Below are 23,275 nucleotides of genomic sequence, written 5' to 3' on the forward strand. Positions count from 1 at the left end.
GAAAAACACTAATAGTCAGCGTCTCAATGAGTTTTATGGTTCATTTCATTAGCCTGTCCACGTCTGAAGCATGAAAACATCTGTATGTACGCAATGATGACTTCAATCAAACCTTATGCTCATTTCAAGCACTGAAAACAAACAAACACAAAAAACCAGAACACATCCCAACCCTTCCCATCCTACTCACTAAAACTAAGCAAAAAAAAACAAACAATAAAAAAAAAAAAACGAAAAAAAAACAAAAAAAAAACACCGGTCTAGGTGTTGGAGTTAAGTTGGATTCACACACATCAATAAATATAGAAAGACATTAAAAGAGTTCACATTTTATTGCACTCAAAACACTGTTAAAATGCTTGAAACTTGAAAACAATAAATATGACCTTAAGAATTACAAAAAAGAAAAAGAAAAAACACCTGTTAATGCATGCTCTTATTAAGATACTGCACAAACATATTGGCAATCTGTCCAATGTTCTCTGTCGGATGCATCTTGGTGTAACTGATGAACTGACGTCTGAGTTTCCTCAACTCCACCATGTTAAGACTTCTTGTGAGTTCAATGTATTGAAGAAGTTAAGAAAACTGGGCAGGTACAATAACGGTCATAAGTATTTGTGGTAAAATTACCATAAAGATATTAATTAGCACAACTATTTTCAACAGTGGTAAGAAATGTTTCTCAAGCACCAATCAGTATATTAGAATGTTTTCTGAAATACACTTAAGTAATAGCTGCTTTGCCATCACCAGTGCTGGATAGATTACTTACAAATTGTAGTTCATTACTGATTGCAATTTACATGTTGAAAACTGTAGTTAGCAATGTAATTTATTGGATTACAAACTAGCTGTGAAAACCCAGCTAAAGTCATTTTTTGTGATTTACTTAAATTCATACTTCATTAGCTAAAGAACATTCTGGTAAAATATAACCTTGATATCTTTAATTTTGACTGAGTAAGGCCATGTCAAAGATTGAAATCATAGTGAAATTAATGGTTGAAATCAAACTTTGATGTTTGTCATCTCATATTTCGATTTTGAGACTTTAGCCTGGATTTCACAGACAGGGTCACATATTATGTAATGTATTCTAAATAATCTTTATTTCTGTAATATATTATTCTATTGTTTGTTATCAACATCATGAAATTACATTATGCCAGGGGTTCCCAAACTGGCGTTCACGAGTTGATGAAACACAAATAATTAATTAAATTATGAGCATTTTATTATGTAATATAATCTAATTACAAGTATTTAATTTTTGGAATCTAATTACTTAATCCAGAATACATGAATCAGTTACTACTCAGCACTGGCCATCACAAAACAAAATTACATTTAAAAAAAATACTGAAATAAAAAAATAAAAAAAGTTATTAAACATTTCACAATATTACTGTTTTTACAGTATTCTGGTCAACTAAATGCAGCCTTGGTGAGCATAATAGACATCAAAAACAAAAAATCTCACTAACCCCGTACTAAACTTTTGAATGGTAGCGTATGCTGGAAACAGTTGCAAGACAACAAAGAACGAGTATAAATTAATTTCTAATAATATCCCATTTAAATGATGCATTATTTCAAAGGGCCACCTGCACTGGTCTATCTCTCTACGTGTCTAAATGCTAAAGCAGTTACGGACGGCCACCAAGCTGCAATTGCTTCAGAAAGAAATGACATTCTTTGATGTTTGTGTATTCATTACATTCGTATAGGTCCAACTGCTCCTGTTTATTACTACAACACATCTTCAATTAACATTAAACGGATCAACTCTCTGTCAGGAAGCTGCGGTCAAGCTTATTCAAATTCCAGACATGATCCTGGTTTCATGTTTTAAGCGGTTCTAAAGCTTTGCCTGTGTATTGTAGGGCATTTCTGTGTTGTCACAGTCAGAAATATCAAACAATTTCACATTTCCTCCCACAAAAAAAAACAAAGAAAAAAAGAAAATTCAATGCTAAAGAAATGCTAAACATGTAAGAATAAAGGATATCTTTTCCGTGGCTCCAGGAATGGAAATGAGATCTCCAGGGACGCTGGTCTTCTGTGACTCAAGAACAGCCTGAGACATAAAACAACCCACATGACGACAGGTACTACTGAAACTGAAGGTCTTGCTATGCAAATGCAAACTATAAACGCTCACCTGTCGGCAATAAAACAGAAATAATGACTTTGAATGCTTTCTATTTTTAGAACAGAACACCTAAAGGTGATGGAAATCGTACCATTAGGGCATCTTGAGTAACTTTGTCCAACTCGTACAGAAAGTTTGTGGATGAGAGCGGTTGCTGTAAAAGGCAAAGAGTAACAGGTTCTAATATCCATTCAAGGGCAATAAAAAGTACATAATGCTGCTATATACTCATCTGTAATGCATTCCTAGCACTCTTACACTCTGCGTGGACTGATTAGGTGGTGGTGCTTTTCTTTTGAAAAGCGCATCGCAGATGGCTTCGAATGGAAGCGAGTCCTTTTGCTGAATAGTAAAGAGTGGACTATCCCATCTATTCCTTGAATCAGGGGCTTCAAAACGCAGTATTAGCGCATCAAGACTGTTGTTTGAAAAAACAGAAGACATTGTTAAATTTAGATGATATTTTCAGAACCTTTATTTGATAACATTATGAACTTTTGAGGAATAGAGGAATAGTTAATCAAAAATGTAATTTGCTTAAAATTTACATACATCAGGCCATCTTTTATCTGAAAAGATTCGGAGAACTTAGAATTACATCACTTACTAACCAATCTATCATCAAAACGATTTAAGTTTAGCTGATATATCAGCTGTTTCTCTTCAACTCTCATTCTGATGGCACCCATTCACTGCAGAGGATATCTATTGGTGAGCAAGTGATGTAATGCTACATTTCTCAAAATCTGTTCAGATGAAGTAAAATCTATCTACACGAGGGTGAATATATTTTCAGAAAATTTTTATGTTTGGGTGAACTATTCCTTTAATATACAGTGGGTATAGAAAAGAATCACCTCCTTAAAATAATCATATTTTGTTGCTTTGCAGCCTGAAATGAAGATGGACACAGGTTTTGTTTTATCCAGCTGTATTTACTCAGTGCAACTTATAACATCCAAGTGAACACCAAGATCACCTTCTCAATGGCACACAAAGCCATTTGATTTTCAACTGTGATCAGCTGTGATCATTTTGATTTGCTTCGCTTTCCTGGACCATTTCAGTCCTTGGTGGTGCAACTGAGCCATATAAAACGCAAAAACTTGAAATAAAGCACTGTCAATAGCACACAAAAAAAACAGCTGGCTATATAACCCTAACCGTAAAAAAAAATTTTACAACCACAAGCCTAAAAAAAAAAATCTCCAGCTTCACCGGCTACACGACAAAACTGCAACCAGAGTTTCTGAAAATCTTAACCCTGGGCTACACGACAAAACTGCAACCAGAGTTTCTGAAAATCTTAACCCTGGCAGGAGTTATTAAAAAGGTTCGGTTTCAGTGACATGATACTGCATTTGCATGTGGTACAAACTGCCAGATTACATATAAAAAGCTACAGTTTTGAGCATACTAGTGTTTGTGTGGATAGAAGCAAACAATCAACTATGGGTGGCAAGGCACTGTCAAAAGATTTCAGGCATAAAGACAGGCACAAATCGGGAGATGAATACAAAAAAATTAAAAGGCTTTATCAATGCCTAGAAGCACAGTGAAGTCTATTATTAAGGAGTGGAAAGTATTCGGTACAACACAGGCCCTCCCTGGATCAGGACGTCACTCCAAACTGGATAAAAGAGCCAAGAGGAAACTGATCAGAGAGGCTACCAAGAGGCCAACAGCAACTCCGAAGCAGATTTATGACAAAGAGTGATCATTGTGTGCATGTGACAACAATATCACAAATTCTCCACAAATGTGGCTTGTATGGGAGGGTTGCAAGAAAAAAGCCACTCCTCAAGAAAGGCCACATGCACAGTCACGAGTCACGACTGAGATTGGTCAAAACGCACCCTGAAGATTCTGAGGCGGATGAGACTAAGATTGAATTATTTGACCTCAACACCAAACGAAATCTCTGACGGAAATACAATACAGCTCACCATCTAAATAACAGCATTCCTACTGTAAAGCATGGAGGTGGTAAGATCTGGTTATGTGGCTGTTTCTCTGCAGCACTTGTCAGGATAGAAGGAAAAATGGATGGGGCAAGATACCATCAAATTTTTGATGAAAATCTACTGCCCTCTGCCAGAAAGTTGTCAATAAGAAGAGGGTTTACCTTCCAACATGACAATGACCCAAAGCACACAGAAAAACTGAGCACACACACACAGCGAAAAAAGGTGAATGTCCTTGCATGGCTTACTCAGAGCACAGACTAAACCACACTGAAAATCTGTGGGATGACTTGAAGACTGCAGTCCACAAACAGTCACCATCAAATTTAACTGAACTCGAGCAGTTCTGCAAAGAAGAGTGCGCAAATATTGCAACGTCTGGGTGTGCAATGTTAGTAGAGACATATCCCAACAGACTAAAGGCTTTAATTAAAACAAAAGGTGGTTCAACAAAATACTGATTGACGGGTTGATCCTTTTTCCAACTCAGTGATTCTGTTTTTTTATTTATTTTTTCTGACATGTTGGTGTTATATCTTTCACTTGGATGTTATAAGTTGTACTGAGTAAATACAGCTGGATAAAACAAAAACTGTGTCCGTCTTAATTTCAGGCTGCAAAGCAACAAAATGTGATTATTTTAAAAGGGGGGTGATTATTTTCTATGCCCACTGTAATTAAACTGAAACAAAGCAGCAAATGCTTACATTTCCTGTGTGTACTGAGAATCAGCCTCTCTGCCTTTATTCCATTCTGAGCTCACGTCAGTTGACGTCAAACAGTACACCTGCAGGAGTTATAGAGTTACGCTAAGTAGTGCATACAAAAATAGTTTTAAATGTGTCTAAGATGAGTTTTACAAGTTTACATACCAAGCAATGGGGTGTTTGTGTATGTTTGATAAGACAGAACAACTCATATCTGTAGCCTAGAAATGAAACAAAATAAGTCCTTAATCTAATGCCAGACTGAAATCAAGACTGCCGCATGCAGCACCAGCTTTTTTTTATCCAAGGTCTGTTATTATAATGTGGAAGTCTGTACATCACTCAATATAACATTAAGAAATGTGTTGTACTCTTGTACAGGTCAAAAAAAAATTAACTAACTTTATATGAATGCCAAAGCCACAGATGTATTATTTTTTAACAGAACAAACACTGATTTACCTTTAATATAATTCAAGGAATCAAGAATCACAATGTCGTCTTTACTGACTTTCCTACATACAAAGAGAGAAAAGTACAAAGAAAAATTATTTAAATCAAAAGTAAAGTACTCTAGTACTTTAAAGCAAGTGCATAATTACAATTACACAATTATAACGAATAAATGTATTATTAAAAGAATTACACACTTATATATAACAAATAAAATTCCAGCAGGAGCTTTAACAGCATGTTTTGTTTCATTTTTCTATAACAAGTGGTATTCCAACTTTAGACCATACTGTATTTTCTTGGAATCCATAATGTTAAACATGTAAATAATATTAGACATATTTACTTTATTTATTACAGAGCTGGTGATTCTTGGTGCAAAATCAGTTCAAATCAATTTAAAAAAAAAAAAAAACACAAAAACTAATTCATAAACACTAAAAATTTTTGTTAAAAAAACATAAATCACATACAAATTAAATACATTTAGCACATATGTTTTAAGTTAGATTGTTCTAAATGTTTCTCTTTTTATCATCTTGAACATTCTTATTTGTCCTCGACCCGTCATTCTTATACTTGAGTCTGCCTCTCTCACATCTTTGAATGACAGCAGAGATAATTTAAGAGAAATAATCACCTCTCCACTTCAGCTCTCAGTGCTCCTCTCAGATTCTTCTCTTTCTGTGAATCTGTAGCCAAATATCATTATTGTTGCAGTTAGATTCAGATCAGTTCACATTTTAAAATGTCCACTGTAACGTCACATGTAAAAGTTTGATAAACCAGCTTAAACCATGCAGCTAAGACCAGCAAAACATCATCTCAGGCAGGTTTGAGAGCTTTGTTTTTAACCAGGATAGCGCACATGTGAAATACTGTGTTAGGATGTGTATCTCAGTTAGATGATTACGGTCCTGACACACACTTATGTCAATACATGACTTTAAAACTCGATTTATCATGAACTTTCAGCAGCTTCTCACCTGCGTATACAGAGTTCTTGTCAATTCCTTGATCTTCATCTCCGACTACATGAACCTTTCTTTCTGTATTTTGTGTGAAGTATTCTTTCAGTTCATTGGCTCGTCGGGTTTTACCACTGCACGGGTAACCACACATTAATATTAAAGGCATTTTTTATTAAAGTCCGGATGACTCTACAGAGAGCTGCATGGGCGATTTTCTTCTTCGCGCTCATGTATTGTGCTGCTATGGTCAGTGCATTGCTGCCCTCTACAGGTCGGTGGCCAGAAGGTAAAATGTTATGTACAGTTCCCATAATACCTGACATGTAATACTGATTTGAGTGGTTTGAGTTTGCAAAGGTGGGTAAATCTTTTAACAGCGATAGGTAAACATAAGATCTGCTATTGTGTTTTCAGGTATAATATTGAACAGATAAACGCGTTCCCAGAGAACATATCTATCTGTAAGTCTGTTGAAGTTCACTTCAGTTTGCACCTGCTGTGTACAAACATCTGATAAACGTCTTTATGATGTCATAAAAAAAAAAAAAAAAAAAAAAAAACATCTTAAAAAAAAAAAAAAAAAAAAAAACATCTTAAAGACATATTCTAAACGTCTATTTGACATCTGAAATGTCCTAAAGATGTCTTGCAGATGTAAATGCAGACGTCAAATAGACATCTCTGTGATGTACAGTACTTGTGCAATCAGGGTTATCACATATCGGTTGTCTCTGTAAGATAAAGTGCAGAGATTTGCAAAATAATTAGCAAAACTACGTATGTTATGAAAAAGACTATTTAGCTGTGTTCCCATTTTATATATCCTAGCCTACATCAGCTGAAAGGAACAACTTTTATGAAACTGACTTTTTAAAGATATTTTTTACGAACATCAAACAAACAAAATAAAATTACACACAAAAAAAACAATAGGATATTTATAGAATTTAAGTTGCTTGTACAAGTATATGTCTTATTTATATTGCATGAATTCAACAACCAAAAATCAATCAAAAATCAAAACAACAAAAAAACAAAAATTTTAAATATTATTATCAATTAAAACGTACAGTTGCACAATAATTACAATTTTAAATAATTACATTACAAATCCAGTTACACTTTTTATATGTCAAAACTGCTTAAGAGGTTCTCTCCCTTCACACACACACACACACACACACACAAGAGGCTGTATGGCAAAGAGTTTTAATAAGCTAAGTTGCTTTTTATTATTGATTGAATTTGAAATAATTGTAAATAATCAGTTTCAGTTTTTTATTCTAAAAAAGTCTAAATCACTCTCAATAATTGTAATACTTAGGCCTATGTCCATGTTATTGATTGAATTTGAAATAATTGTAAATAATAATAAATAAACACTTTGTTCATATTGTGCATAATACTGTTAGTTTTATGAGATGTCTGCTTAGTCATATGAATAAAATCTTATGGTCCAATTGGGGTAATGCCAGTTTAATAGAGTAACATGAGACTGATTTGTGGTTTCATTTGTTTTTTAATATACAGATTTTTAAATAACATACCTATAACACATTCATTCATTCATTAATCCATCCACGCATTCATTATATTCTTTCAGATATCCAGCCATAGTTACAGCAGTTGAATGAAAAATTCATATTTTGTTGCCATTTCAACATTTAACTGCTGTGAAAATACATCTTAATATTAATAATAATCAAGCATATATACCAAACGCATACAGATTGTGTACACAACTGTAAGTTTGTCAAAATAACATTTTATTACAATTATATCATCAGCATTGTCACTATGTTACTTTTTTCAATGTAGTTTTTCAAAAGCTTTACCATGAAGTCCGTATCCTGAAAAAAATAAAAATGAATGGATAAAATGTATAACCACAAAGCATCAATGTACTATTTTAACACTTTAGGTACTAGGTACATTTGGTTGACCAATTCTGTACATAGCTCTAATCACCTGATTATAAACATCTGGTGTCCTCTTTGGATCTTCAAGCTGAGCCTGAAGAGCAACTTTCAGCACCTCCTGAGTGATCAGCTCCCTCAAATCCTCTGAACTCCCTGATTCTCCCACAGTATTCCTGGGAGGCTTTGAGGAGAATGGAGAGTCCTGGAACTGGCTGCTTGAAATACTCTTCTTGCCCATGAAATGACCTGCAAGAAGTCCAAAAATTATTTTGGGAAACGGATTTAGTAGTTTTACTGTAACTGCATGACCAATAAATACAAGATGAAATGAAAACATACCTGTCGCCCAGAGATTCCCACGTGGATGCACTTTTATTTTGGAAACTTTATTTTGCAGCTCCGTTAAATCGAGACTGACTGCGGTGCTTAACGATATGTTAAAAATCATAATGAAAGCAAACAGTCTATATTTGCAATGTCCATCTTCAGAACTCTCAGCCATCTTCTCAAGTAACTGGATTCCTCCGTTCAGATTCAATGATCGCAAGCGCTCTTCGTTCTTCTGCAGGCGGTATTTATAGGGGCACGGTGGGTGGGATAGGCTACCAAACGGCTCTGAGGTCATAGTTTTAGTCACTGAACTTATATAAGGACAGCGAACGCTTAGTCTGTTTGAATGAAGATGGGAAACACTATGTGACGTGCGTTGGCTGTGCGCATGCAATTTAATTGAATTAATATAATTGAAAAACGTTTTGAAGCGTTGCGAATTCTTAAAGCTTACATTTCAGTAGTTAGGAATCGCATGTATGACTATGTAATAAAACCATAATGGTCATGAGGAACTACTACCATGAATTGATAAGATATATATATATATGTTACTAATCTGTACTTATATTATGCTTGAACAAAGCAATCTGCACATTTTCTAAGCATACTTAAAATGAAAAATATCATGCATTTGTGCATTTTTTTATATTTATGATACACATCTGTCTGCATTATAAAGACAGTAAAACGGATTTTTCAAAGTTGTAAATAAACAGACTACTGTGTAATCTTTTTTTTTTACAATTAAACATGATTTCAGTTTTTCTATTTTAAAATGTCACATTTAATTCAATGTGTTATGTGCCATCTGTTTGTAATTGTTGGTGAAATCTTAGCAATTTCTGAATAAAAATGTTTACTTTTTTATTTCCAGTATGTGACTCTTAATATAATACAAAACAAATACTTTTCATAAGAAATTAAGAGAATGAAAAAGAAGAATTAATTAAGAAAAGAATACACTTTCAATTTTGGCTCAATGTTTTTATTCAATACAAAATTTAGCCTTTAAGAAAGAGTTAGATCTCAACATATGGTGCAAGTACAGCTGTAAAGTCAGATCAAACAAAAACTGAATTTGGTATGACATGGAAAAGTAACAAATACAAATTCTTCGAGTAGTTCTTGTGTTTGCATGGTCATTAAACAGAGAAAATTATAATTTGACCTTTGCCTCTAAGAGCAAGTGCAGGATGTTCACAAAAAAAAAAAAAACCACCATAAAAACTGGTCACAAGAGGGGCGTGTGTTCCCTGACGGCGTTACTCTTCAAATTCTTCATTCTCTGTGTACCAAAACAAACAGCCCGAGCAAACACAGTACAGCATACTGTCAGGGAACAAAGAACAAGTGTTAGAACAACTGCGATGTAACAACTTTTCATCATTTAAACATGATTCAACATACATTACATACCTTAAATTTGGGGTAGTCATTCATCAAAATTGTGACAATTCCAATGTAAGGCACAAACCTGTGTGATCAGAAAAACAATGATATGTGCAACTCTGAATGCACTCTAAACTAGATCAGATTTCTTTGCTTAAAGATGATTAGGGGTTCTTACCCTCTAGCTCTTCCCACAACGTCTTTCTTCTCCAACCAGTGCTGTCCCTGCTTGTAAAGACCTCTGTCATCTACAGAATTATTGTCACCTTTTGTCAAGAACTTGACGTCGCCATTTTCTCTGAAATCAGTAGAGATCAATGTTATTGGAAGGAACAAAGACAGGCAGTATGATCAGAAAAATCACAAAAGGCACAACTTATACTAACACATACTGCTCTAACCCTGATAATCCTACATGATGTGAATTAGGCTGGGATCTTGGGAATTTGATGATCTTTTTTGTTAAAAACAAGCACACCATCTCAATTAAAGGTGCAGTAAGTGATTTTTGAGAAACGCTGTTGATATTTGAAATCTCCAAAACAAACACGCCCCTACCCAAAAGGATCTTAATAGCTCTGCTTCCAAATTCACAAACATGCTTTGCAGCACAGGCAACTCTCTTATCATGAGTGGACACGCCCCTTACTGGTGATTGGCTAGAAGTGTGTTTTGATGCTCAGTCCGATCCACTTTCAATAGCTTTTCTCAGAAATCACTTACTGCACTTTTAATATTTTCAGCCCAAGCTATGGTGAAAAAGGTATTGCATGAACACTCTCATTCAGGAAAACATGTGCATTTTGATCTTGTAAGTATACGGTACTTACTTTTCATGAATTTTTAGGACTCTGTGTACAATGGGAATTTCTCTTCCCTCGATCCTGAACACAACAATCTCTCCCACTCTGATTGGATCTTCAACACGGTTTGTGAGAAAGAGGAGGTCTCCTCTGTGAAATGCAGGCTCCATGCTTCCACTACAATAATAATGACATTAACAATTACACTTCACTGATGTAAACGTAAGCATTTGTATTGTCTTGCGCACCATTTGAATCATATGCCTTAATTAAGTTTCAAACATCATAGAGGGCTTCATATTTGGCGTTCCAACAAAAAGCTGGTTTTAAGAAATAATAAAAAAAAATAAGATTCATAAAATGATTTTAAAATTAAAACATGCAGAAAAAAAAAAAAAAATAAAAAAAAAAAAAAAAAAAAAAATAGGGTACCAATGCTAAAAAAAAAAAAAAAAAAAAAAAAAAAAAAAGGTGTTTTTAGGGCCCAATGCTAAAATGATGGAATTTTTCAAAGGTGTTTTACCTGTATTTTGAATTACGCATTATGCATTATGTTGTATTTTAGTTTAAGGAAGTGTGCACAAATTTAATAGATAGTGTCCTGGAAGAAATGTACCAGTACTGTTTTTGTTGTTCTGCATATTTTTTTTCTTACAGTGCAGCAATTCATAACTACACATGCATAAATAAACTGAAAACATCATCAGGGTTTCCATAAATACTTTACCAATGCATTTACTTTTCCAGTTTGTTTTGTGATTACTGGATAAGGACATTTAACACTCACTTTCACATTCTGACTTGCCCAGTTTCTACAGTAAAAATGAGATTTAATGGCTCTGTAAATAAAAGTACAGTGCAGTACAACAGTCCTGGATAATCACTCATTTTGAAAAACAGCATTATGTAAAAGGTAACAAAGCGTGCTGCAAAAAATCTGACCATATTACCTGAGAACAACCACAATCGGGCTTTCACTCCCAGTTACAACCATCAAGCCTTTCCAGATCATCAAGGCTGAAGACACAATCATTCCGAAATTCAGCACCTGATAGTAAAGCTGAAAAACACCAGAAGCTAAACATCAGATGGCTTTTTCTTTGGCTCCAAGTTTGCTTAAATTTACCAGCGAAAGTATGTGTTGTTAGTAAAGATGATGATTGATGCAGATTTGAGATATCTTGTAGAGCAATGCCTTAAACTCAAAGTAACGTTACTGTAATAAATAAATGAATAGCACAGAATAACAGAATAGCAGCTGTTGTGAAAAACCGAGTCCCTTGTTTACACCTACTCAACAACAAAATATTTAGTCATTCAAAACATATTTAATCTCTACAATTCGCAATAAAGAGTACTAATTGAGCACTTATATGTATAAAACGTTAAAGCCACTGTCATTCAAGCTGACGTGTAGTAAGCGCCGAGCTAACCAGACAAATAAATACACACCTGCCGCTTATTCATTCGCCGGACATCGTCGAGGAAGTCTAATAATAACATTTTGTCTTTAGATTAAATATGTATGACAACAGTCAATTAAAATAATTGCAAAAATTGAGATTTTGTTGCAAACGTTTCGCCGCCACTGCTGTAGTTAGCGGATACGCGGCGACTACTTCCGGTAAGAAGAGGAAGAAAATACCTAATGAAATATGATAGGTTGTCGTTTCTTTTTAAATATATGTTCGTGTATGTTATTTTTAAATATATGTTTGTTTTGCTTCTGGATTATATAAGTTAATTCTGTTCAACAAACTAAAATATGAATATCATGACTCGGTAAACAAGAGAACACTATAAAACATGACCTGCTAGTGAGACGTGTTGTCTCAAAAGATCAGTGTATGTGTGTTAAATGAACTGTACCTTTCCTAGGCAATAGCGGCTTTTTGTAGCCAAGACTTTAAGGTATGTGTCTGTACATAAACTGACTTAAAAATAGCCTATCCTGAGAAATACTTATGTTAGCGCGAGAAGTTTTTCCACACTAAGAAAATCGTTTCATGTCAGATTTAAACGCATCAGACATAAAGGTTTAATCTGAAACATTATTGGTGAAATAACGAAAAAAAAAAAATTAACACAAAACAATAGTCATCTTTGTATTTTACATTTTAAATGCCCACAAAACATCAAACCAAATTGTAAAGTTGTCTCTTATGTCTTTAATATGTATTTTTTTTTCATACAAGCATTTACAAAAGTGCTAAATTTGATTGTAAGAATGGCTCATTGAATATAAATGTAACTGAAACTATTAATCTACATGGAATGAATATGAAAATATACTTTCTCTGAGTGCAGATACCTGGGTTTAAGTGAATACCATTTAGAATAATGTAATCTCCATTGTAACAATACAGATGTTTAGCTTTGTGTGATACAAGCACGCTAGATAATAAATATAAAATAAACATCAAACATGCCCTTCCTTCAAGACCAGCACAGCGTAAGCACCACCAAAGATTGACCATCAAATGTACTAAATTCTTCAGCATTTTTTGGTGACCCTGAAAACAGTCAAAATATTAGGAGACTGCCTCTCTTATGGCTACATTGAGTAACATACATGACATTTCCTGCGTTGTAATGTACCCAAGACAGATTTGACGTGGTACATGAACAAAAACATACATTTGCTCTGTAGCAAAACACTGTAATACACTGACATGCTTCTGCAATTACACAAAAATAAATTATGATTATCCACATACATAAGATGGACAAGTAAGCAGTAAAAAAAGTGACAATTAATTGCATGAATTTAACAGTTAAGTTAAACCAAATAATGCAATAAAACTCTGCAGGAGTGTCTGTTTTAAACATTATTTCATATATGTGATAAATGACTTGAGATATAGTATTTACTGTAAGGCAACATGTTTCCAGTACCACATTTATCAGCTGCATATTCAGCAACCATTGCTTGCAATTAAGTAGCAGCTTTCCATTGGAGTCCTCTCTTCTGTTCAGGCCTTTTCTTCCTCAAATTCACTTGCTTCTGAAGCCTGTGTGTTGTTATTGATGTTGAAAGCACTGTCTGTGGGCTCACTGTGGAGTTTGCTTTGCTCCTTCTCTGTGGACACGCCAGTCTTTTTTGAAGAAAGAGGTACGGTTTCATCGCTCAAGTTTATTGAGTGTTCTTGTCCTTTCCCTGCGTCCTCTTTGTTAAAGTCCTCATGCTCCTCCGGTTCTTTGACCTTGTGTACAATGATGAGGTGTCTGCTGAGTGCTAACTGGGATGTGAAACACAGGCCGCAGTGCTGGCACTGGGGTGTGTCGCCGTCGGTTCTGTGTTGAGGTAAGTGCTCCTGAAACTGGGCCTGGTCTTCAGAGCTAAAGCCACATTTGGCGCAGTGATAAAGTGGCTTATGTCGCTTGGCATTAACACTGTATGATGTTTCCCCATTTCCTGCTACTCCATGAGCCACCTCTGCTTTTCTTTTCAGCTTCTGAAAGAGGAAAATGTAGTAGCACAACCTGTATCTGATATAATGTTTCTATAAAATAAATAAAAGAAGATTACCTCTCCTGTGGGTTTGCCCACCTCCTCAGATGCTAGCTTTGCCATTTGGCTGAAATCTGGGTTCTTGATTCCATGCATCAAGCTGATGTGATTCTTTAGCATAGAGTGTTTAGTGAAAGATATCCTCTCAGTTGTGCAGTATTCAGGGTTTATAAAGAAAAATACAACACAAACTTGTACTCTTAAGACAAGTGCAAAATAAATGTTGATTAAATCTTCTGAGAACATTTAATCACTTTTTAATTATACAGTATAGTGATTTTACCAGCATGTGTGAACCTTCCTTCTTCCATCGTGGTCACTTCGAAGGTGTCTTTTAAGACTCATGGGTGAATTGAAGGACCTTTCACATAGTCGACATGGATGCCTCTTTATTGACTGCAAAAAGACAGGCATGTTCAAAATATGAAGATTTTGGAACAAAAATTGACTAGAGAGGAAAAAATAAATAAATAAACTGAGTACTGGCAAATCAAATCAATCAACCTTGCCATGGCTGGCCTTCATGTGATTGACGTAGGTCTCTCTGTCAGGGACCCACAGGAGGCATTCTCCACAGGTCCAGCCAGCATTCTTCATTCTAACTCCAGCACTTGACTTCTGTGCAGCAGAGCTCTCTCTTCCCTTCATGCAGGCCTCATTAATCGGTTTGGCCAACCCTGGTTGGAGGTTTTGTGGTGACATTTTATCAGAGGAAGATGATGTCTCTGTCTTTTTGGGACTTTTTTCAGCGTCACCTCTGAAAACTCCACCATGAACAGTCCGCAGACGAAACGGACAATTTATTTGACTCCACAAATACTAATAAATTTCAAAACATATGAGATCATACATCCACCGCTCTGTTTCCACAATGCAACCACAAGAAGATCACAAAAATCTCTCCTGACGCTTTCCTTCTGCCACAGTATTATGCTACAAAATTCTCTCTAATTTTTTTTAAAAATGTTATTCTGCAATCCTAACCGAATACATCCCATGTTAATGGACCTTTTTGTATACTTTTGTTACTCTGTGTTGACCGCATTCATCAAGTTACAACATTCTGCCTTACATGTAGTTAAAAGTTATTGTAATTACTTGACAAATCAAACATGTCTCCCAAAAAAAATAAAAAATAAAAATAAAGTAAAAAATATTGGGGTTAACTTGAAAGAATCTTGCATGGGCTTGTTTATTTGCACTAGGTTTTATTGTACCATATTTTCCAGAAAACAAGTCGCACATGACTATAAGTCACAGCGGGTCAAATTTGCATTGTAAAGAGAAAAAAAAACATTTTATTTTATTTCATTATTATAATCAGAAATAATGTAAAATACTGGTAAACTACACAAAACAAATACTCACAAAAAATACTATAAAGGAAGGGTGTCAAACTCAGCTCCTGGAGGGCCACTGTCTTGCAGAGTTTAGCTCCAATCCCAATTAAACACACCTGATCCAGCTTATCAAAATCTTTATGAGTCCTAGAAATTTCCAGGCAGGTGTGTTGAAGTTGGGTGGAGTTAAACTGTGCAGGACAGTGGCCCTCCAGGAGCGGAGTTTGACACATGCTCTAAATTTAACAGTATTTAGATCCAAACAGGAACGAAAAATGTAACTTTAAAACATTAAATATAGTGGCATTCATTATAAACACAATTTATCATACATTTATTTAAAGTGAAACTGAAACTATCAGCATGTGAGAAATGTGCTATACAAAAACACTTGGGCTCCAAATGTGTTCTTTGCACGTTTTCCGTCCTTGACGCTAATTGCATTATATAAGATGCTTTGAAATACATGTTGCACACATTTCAGATGATGAAAAATGTGACTTATATTCTGGAAAATACAATATATGTACATTATTCAATTTATTAAGCCAGCACTTACTTGCATATGTACAGAAAGTACTTCATTTAATAATGTTCTTAATTGTATGCTTACCATCTGCTCATCACAACAGTCTCATATGAAGCACTTTTCGTAAGTTGGTTGAGACCATCTGCTAAATGTCTTAAATGTAAATGTCTTGTAGTGCCAAACAGAAAAAGTTTTCCCTTCATAAGTAAACTTACATGCAGACTTATAATTCAGTTATAGCAGGTTTTTGTCTCATAAGTATACATGACAATGCATAATCAAATATTTGACATAATATCACACATTAAACGTCACCTCTGTCTTTTGGAGCAAGTGCACAAAACCAAGGCCGGCTTTAGTCTGATTATCATGTATACAAGCTGGACAAAGCCAAGCTCCAATCGCATTGTGTTAGAATTTAAGTCTGTTAATCCGACCTCATCTGCCTGTTACAATTTCTTTCTGACAAAAGCGTATATATGACATCTAAAAAAAAAAATAGATAAATGATTGCTTTAGCCTGACTGAAATCAGACTTTCAAAGTGCATGTAAACACATTTTAATAGTCTAAACTAAGCTAACTAAAGCTAAAATGACAGTTTGATAAGACAATATGTACACAATTTCCCCAATTACACTAGATGACAGAAACTGTGTCAGCTACACATTGCAATGACCAACAGCACTAAAAGTAGCTACAAACCTTGAAATGTTGCACCAAAAGTAGTTTCTCTGGGAAGAATGAAGTGCAATCTGGACACTTGAACACACATATACGATGATGAAAACAACAGTGGTTGACAAACAACTGCTTTCTCTTAAAGACTGTTTCACAGGAACACTTGTAGATCACCCTGCACAGGATGAACCAGAGGTAACTCCTCAACACAGTTCTAGGAACATTTTTTATGACTGAATTTATGGTACGACAGATCAATAGATGCACTTACTGATGGTTGGGTTCACTGCCACCATGCTTGTTTTTTACATGCATCAGACAGCCATTGGAAGATCTGAAGGCTACAGGACATATAGTGCACTTATAGAAGACCTCACAATGCTTCTCCTCAATGTGAGTCTTCAAGAGGGACAGGGACATGAAAAGCATTTCACAATGCAGACACCTGAAAGAAATTTGAGCAAATCAGAGAGACAGAGAGAGTGAGCGAAGAAGACACAAAAGACATTCATGGTCTCATAGCGGAAGTTCATTGGTCTAGAGGTCACAGTTTGAGGTACTTACGAGTACCCAATTTTACGGGAATAGTGGAGACAGTTCTCTTTCACATGCTTCTGGATGTCCACTGAGCGACTGAGTGCCCCACATTCAGGACAGCAATACGGAGATTTGTGTGAGTGAATGCGCTGATGGGCCCTGTAGCTGCACTTGTTGGGTAGCAACATTGAGCAAACCTTGCACATCTGCATTGAAGAATGCAAACAGGGTCAAAAAGTGTCAAAGACATAGAAGAGTGTCCACAAGAAACACAAGGAGAAAATCTCTTCATCTAGAAGTCAAAAAGAACACATGCCAGTTCTTAGAAATGTACTCTTTGTATTTACGTTGATTTCGTATGGTTTTGAAAAACTCTCCTTCTCTCTATATATATTAAGTTAAATTAAATTAAATTTATGCATTTAGCAGACGCTTTTATCCAAAGCGACTTACAGTGCATTCAGGCTATCAATTATTTTTACCTATCATATATATATATATATATATATATATGTAGTAGAATGACCATCAAGTAAAAGGTAACAACATTTCTTTCTGACACCTTCAAAACAAATTTATTTAACCTTTATTTTCAAAAGCATTCTTTTTATGAGGTTTAAAGTATTTTTATATATTATAAAATCTTATCATATAAGATATTTTATTATATTTTAGAAAGTTTCAACAAAGATTTTTATCATGATGTAATTATTAATAATGAATTATTAATTCAGAATTGTTTACATTCATAATTAAAATATCACATACCACATCTGAACTAATCTTGCCTTATATAAAAATGTAAAATGTCTGATATTTTCATAGACTTATTGACCTTATCATAGTCCTTTGTGGTTGTTTTTGCACAGAGGTTTTTCAAATAACGTAAAATAGAAAGCAGTTAATAAAAAAAAGAAAAAAAAGAAGAAATAGTTCTAAAAGATTATGCCAAAATACTTTTCATAAAAATTTCATAAAGTGTTTTTGATTTTATGTACCCACAAAGATCTCTTAATTAAATACAGAAATTACAAATATAAGACATGGTATAGTAATTGTATGTCTGAATTGCATTTGTAATTTAATGTATTCAAAAAGACATGTCATTGACCCTTATAAAAACAATAATTAGTAATCTTGTAATAATTTTCACTGTTACGTTTTGTGATTCCAGTAGTTGATTAATTTGACTCACCAGACCATTAGCCTCCGTTGCCCTCTGATAGTGACCTGCAAGTGCTGTGTAGTCTGACATCTGTTTATTACAGTCCAGACATTTAAATCCATGTTTGATAACTTTGTCGGGATAAAGTGGTAAGACCACCTGGCTTTTGGATGACTCTGTGGCGTCGTTCCCGCAAGGTATCTGATTTACAGACTGCTTAGGCTTGGTGGGCGCCAACATCTGGTCTACAGCAATGGGCTTCATAAACAACTGAGTGCACTGCATCACCATGCCTTTGTTCTTGTGATCTCGAGCATGTGCCAGGAGAGCACATTTGTTAAAAAACACCAATGTTTTGGAGCAGTGGGTGCATGCGACTTCTATATGCACACTTCTACGGCTGTAATGATAAGCAAGACTCTTTTCCAGCCCGAACGAGTCTCCGCATTCTAGGCAGCAATAGCCTTGCGGTGGGAGCTTGAGATTGGTGCCTGGTGGTGGACTCAGGTCGGGAACATATGTTGGTACTGGGTTTGAGTAATTCAACAGTCTGTTTAAAGTTCCAGCTGCAGTATTTGGGACAACAGCTCGTGTGTTTGGAGAGACTTTTTTAACTTGATGCACCAGTGGTACAGAACTGCACACCATCGATGATGATAACTGAGAGGGCTCCTGTCTATTAGTGGAAGACCTTGCTGTAACTGAGGCAGCTACGCTATGTGGCACAAGATTTAGGTTTGCCAAGTGTAATGCCTTCGGAAGGTAGTTTGTATTAGTAAAAGAACCTATCTGAGCAGAAGAAGCCTTCTTTTGCTTGTTGCCACCAAGTGTTGTCTTTAGAGCATGACCATTATTTTGGGTTTGAGGTTTCTTTGAGTTCCTCACTGATTTTGTGCTGGATTTGCTTCCCAGTAAAGGGGTCTTTGAGGCTTCCTGCTTTCCATCTTCAAAAATGACCTCTGAAATGGTATCATCTGAACGATACAAAGGCAATGTTTTCGAGAAGGCATCTTCAGCTGAGGACTGAGATGGCGATGACCCAAATGGTGACATGAGATCTTCAGTTTCAGAGTCTGGCAATATGCTTGTGACAGTGCGTTGGATTTCTCCAGATGAGGTTTTGATTGTCTTTATTCTGACTCGTGGGATGGCTGGAGGCGAGCCAGTAGCGACAGCTGGAGACGCTTTACCACTGCTGTCACTGCATATACTCATTGGGCTGTCAGGCTGTTTGGCGAAACGTTTCACCACCTCCAGAGGACTTCTCGGGCTCCTTGGTGATATTGGTATTTTTGGATTCATTTTCATGGACTCTTTTGGGGTAACTGGGAAATCCTTTGAATTTGTTTGGCCACCTGGATCCTTTTTAGCATTCAAGGCTGCTAATGCATCAAGGCAAGAGGATAATCTGGAGCTGTGAGCTTTGACGCATGGACGGGAAGAAGAAATATTTGTCTCAGGAGATGGATATGCATTTGTTCCACAATCTTGGATGCTGTCACTCTTTGTCTCAGAATTTTGTTCAACCATATCATCTTTGAAAGATGAGCCATCACACCCAAGATCACCCACACCTTTTGAACCAAGAAGTCTTTCCTTGCAAGTTAAGCTGGATGCATCTGGTTTTAAATGATTGTCTAAAACAGGAAGAGGCGAAGATGTAAAGAGTGAATCAGATGGGAAGTACGATGTCTCTGCAGATTTTGGACGGTCATTGATTCCATTGCTATGAATGTCTTCAGATTCTGGGCTGGATATAGGGCTGAACTGAGGCATAGACGCTGATACAGAGGGAACATTTTCATTCTTGTAGAGGACAGGAATCTTTTCCATGGAACATCTTGAACAGTCTCCGTTGACAGAAGAGCTGTCCAGTCTTGGATAGCTGGAGGGATGTGTCTCCAGTGAGCCTGTAGAACTTTTAAACCCATTTTGTAAAAGGTGCCCCAAATGAGAGCTCTCCCTCTCTACAAGATTTTCATAGGAGTTCTGGCGGCTAGTGTTCTTTACTATAACACTGACAACAGGGGCATCGTTTGTTGGCTCGGAGTGAGGGATCAAAACCGTGGCATCCATACACATCTCCGAGTGCTTAAGGTGTCCCTCTCCCTCATCTTGATTCCCATGAATGGCCTCTTTGGCATCCAAACTGGTTGCATCAGGGATGTCAAAGGCAGCCAAGAGATCATCAAAATCAGGGGTCTTCATATCACCCATTATTGGAGGCTTTCAAAACCTGAAGCAAAAATATGACGAGAGAAATAAATCAGGCATAACAGGCATAAAAAATCAAGCATAACAGGCATAAAACAACATCACATCTTAATTTCACACCCAAGATCTATTATTATTGAACTGCAATGATGCTAAATGCGAAAAGTTTTAATTATAATCACCATTTGATTCCTGGTTAATTCATCTCAGCAGTTGTTGGTTTCCATCAGTTTTGGTCCTGTGCACCTTCATCTGTAGTGCACTGACACTTCCAGGAACTTCCATAGTAATGGTCCAGCCAGCTCAAAGACTTGTTTATGGAAACATGCACTCCCCTCAAAGCATTTTAACATTACAATACTATATTGGACAAAATTACACTCCTGTTGTTTTCAGCCAGTCAAATTAGCCTTAGTATAGTAAGCTGTCACTCTCGCCTAAATTAGTTTAACATAACAAAATTGTCGGATAATTTGTTTTAGACCGACAGAACAGGGGTTGCGTAAATAAAAAATAACATTAATCGAAAGTTATGAGTTTGTTTGTACGAGGATGTTAAAGAGCTAGCGTTAGCTTATAAGCTAACCGAGAAAACAAACCATCGCCAAGCTAACAAAGCCCTTTAAAAACACAGCTTACTGTCAAAATGGGACTACTTCACCCCGTTACACATGATCAGTAATTTTATATATGTTTTATAATGTTAATACAGATGAAATAATATTTATGAAGAGAGTGAAGCTTTAGCAGTGCAGTCGGGAGCTCGCTTCTCTAGCTGCTTGCATCCCAGCTCTGTAAATAACGCAAACCTGCGGTAATAACAGAACAGTCTGCGGGTATACAGTCAAACACGCTTTAAAGCAACCTGTCAAAAGCCATGCAAATGGATGAGCAAATCATCGTAATGTAAGTTTTCTATGTGAGGTTTCTAAAAGTGACTTGTTTACTGTTGCCCGCCGACTGCTAGCTAACAGCCCTCTCTCCTTCCTGTGTGCGCGTGCGCTAGGACCCCGCTCAACGCCACGCACTGGACGTGGCTCAAATCCCGAGGAGCTGCCTACATAGACAGCATTTTTTATTTTTGACAACACATGGTGGCATTTGTTTATTTATTTTTTTTATTAGCTATAGATTAGATAGAAGGTTCAACTGAGGTATAGACTTTGACAGGGTGGACACATATTCACAATATTCTATCCAACTAAAAAAACATATCTTTCTGAAGAAACTGCAAAGATAAAGGTAGGTAGGATTAAGGTTAACTTGCTCTGTATATATAATATAATAACCAAAAAAATCAAAAAAACTTATTCCTTTGATAATAATAACTAACTACAAAAAAAGCTGGGTTGAATGAGAAGTCAAATTCTGTAATGCATTGATTTCAGAAATTAATATCAATGTCACACAATACAGTTGGACTCTTCTAGTTCATAACTCATCAAATTCTTCTATGATTCTTCATGACAAATACACAATTTAAAAAAAAAATTCCAAAAATGTATCCTACTCCTAACACTGACCTCAACTTTTCAAAATACAGTTTCTTTTAAAACATTTTCATAAATATTTCATAAAAAAATATAATGGTCTTTGAATGAATAGGTCTACTTATTGTGCAAATACATGTATAGAGGGAAAAAAAACTAGATGAATTACTTCAGAGTAGAAACAGAGGTCAAAATGATAAAACATCATGATTTTTTAATGCACTAACTTCATATTATATCTGTATGCAAAATTAAAAGTTTGGCATAGAACCTTATATAGTAGAACCTATATATATATATATTATATATATATTAGGGCGGTCAAATGATTAATCACGATTAATCACATCCAAAATAAAAGTTTTTTGTTTACCATAATATATGTGTGTATACTGTGTATATTTATTATGTATATATAAATACACACATGCAGCTGTATATATTTAAGAAGAATATGTATTGTTTATATATTAAATATAGTTTATATATAATATAAAATATAAGAATATAAAGTATATAAATGTATATACATGTAAAATATTTTTCTAAATATATAATTTATGTGTGTGTATTTATATATACATAATAAATATACCCTGTACACATACATATATTATGTAAACAAAACTTTTATTTTGGAATGTGATTAATCGTGATTAATCATTTGACAGCCCTAATATTATATATATATATATATATATATATATATATATATAGTTCAAGATCATTTTAATAATCTGAAGAAACTTTTGTACATTGGAAAGTTCTTTGAACCATAGATGCCAATAAAATACTTTTTTATATATAGATATGCATGATTATTAGGAGTGGTTAAATCACAATACCTTCAATATGTGGAGAGGACACATAAAATGTGCAGAAAAGACTTGGTTGATATTTGTGAATCATGACCTCTTGCTTAAAAACAAAGCACATAAAATGTCTTAATGATTATCTGTTAATGTGTTATGTACACACTATACCTTCAATAAAATGCAGTGATGCACACTGCGGTCTATTAAGCTGTGAGTCTGCGTCATCCTGTGCTAACTAAAAGCTATTAGGCACCATTTAATTTTAATGAGTTTCCATGAAAACAGCCATAGATTCCACAT

At 35.3% G+C, this 23,275-nt stretch overlaps 4 protein-coding genes across 4 annotated transcripts; all 4 read right to left on the bottom strand.

Annotated features, from left to right (window-relative positions):
• Window positions 1–317: 317 nt before the first annotated feature.
• Window positions 318–6,522, bottom strand: LOC109056805 (protein KTI12 homolog). The gene is made up of 9 exons (XM_042775160.1): window positions 6,266–6,522; window positions 5,920–5,971; window positions 5,289–5,341; window positions 4,992–5,047; window positions 4,827–4,906; window positions 2,414–2,573; window positions 2,247–2,309; window positions 2,012–2,080; window positions 318–567 (listed from the first exon to the last, which is right to left on the bottom strand). Exons 1-9 carry the CDS (start codon window positions 6,414–6,416, stop codon window positions 424–426), a joined length of 828 nt encoding a protein of 275 aa, XP_042631094.1. The 5' UTR covers window positions 6,417–6,522; the 3' UTR covers window positions 318–423.
• Window positions 6,523–7,756: 1,234 nt separating this feature from the next.
• On the bottom strand, window positions 7,757–8,803 carry LOC109056827 (neuromedin-B-like). The gene is made up of 3 exons (XM_019074013.2): window positions 8,509–8,803; window positions 8,219–8,415; window positions 7,757–8,100 (listed from the first exon to the last, which is right to left on the bottom strand). Exons 1-3 carry the CDS (start codon window positions 8,792–8,794, stop codon window positions 8,026–8,028), a joined length of 558 nt encoding a protein of 185 aa, XP_018929558.2. The 5' UTR covers window positions 8,795–8,803; the 3' UTR covers window positions 7,757–8,025.
• Window positions 8,804–9,471: 668 nt separating this feature from the next.
• Window positions 9,472–12,327, bottom strand: LOC109056803 (signal peptidase complex catalytic subunit SEC11A-like). Its single transcript, XM_019073992.2, has 6 exons — window positions 12,147–12,327; window positions 11,645–11,754; window positions 10,722–10,871; window positions 10,070–10,189; window positions 9,919–9,976; window positions 9,472–9,831 (listed from the first exon to the last, which is right to left on the bottom strand). The coding sequence occupies exons 1-6, from the start codon at window positions 12,195–12,197 to the stop codon at window positions 9,781–9,783; spliced, it is 540 nt and encodes a 179-aa protein (XP_018929537.1). The 5' UTR covers window positions 12,198–12,327; the 3' UTR covers window positions 9,472–9,780.
• A 458-nt stretch (window positions 12,328–12,785) lies between these two features.
• Window positions 12,786–21,559, bottom strand: LOC109056802 (zinc finger protein 592-like). Its single transcript, XM_042775161.1, has 9 exons — window positions 20,853–21,559; window positions 18,487–20,692; window positions 17,319–17,497; window positions 17,026–17,199; window positions 16,779–16,929; window positions 14,710–14,985; window positions 14,488–14,601; window positions 14,224–14,364; window positions 12,786–14,149 (listed from the first exon to the last, which is right to left on the bottom strand). Exons 2-9 carry the CDS (start codon window positions 20,671–20,673, stop codon window positions 13,667–13,669), a joined length of 3,705 nt encoding a protein of 1,234 aa, XP_042631095.1. The 5' UTR covers window positions 20,674–20,692; window positions 20,853–21,559; the 3' UTR covers window positions 12,786–13,666.
• Window positions 21,560–23,275: the final 1,716 nt, after the last annotated feature.

Source organism: Cyprinus carpio, chromosome A18, assembly GCF_018340385.1.
Source record: "Cyprinus carpio isolate SPL01 chromosome A18, ASM1834038v1, whole genome shotgun sequence".
Lineage (NCBI taxonomy): Eukaryota > Metazoa > Chordata > Actinopteri > Cypriniformes > Cyprinidae > Cyprinus > Cyprinus carpio.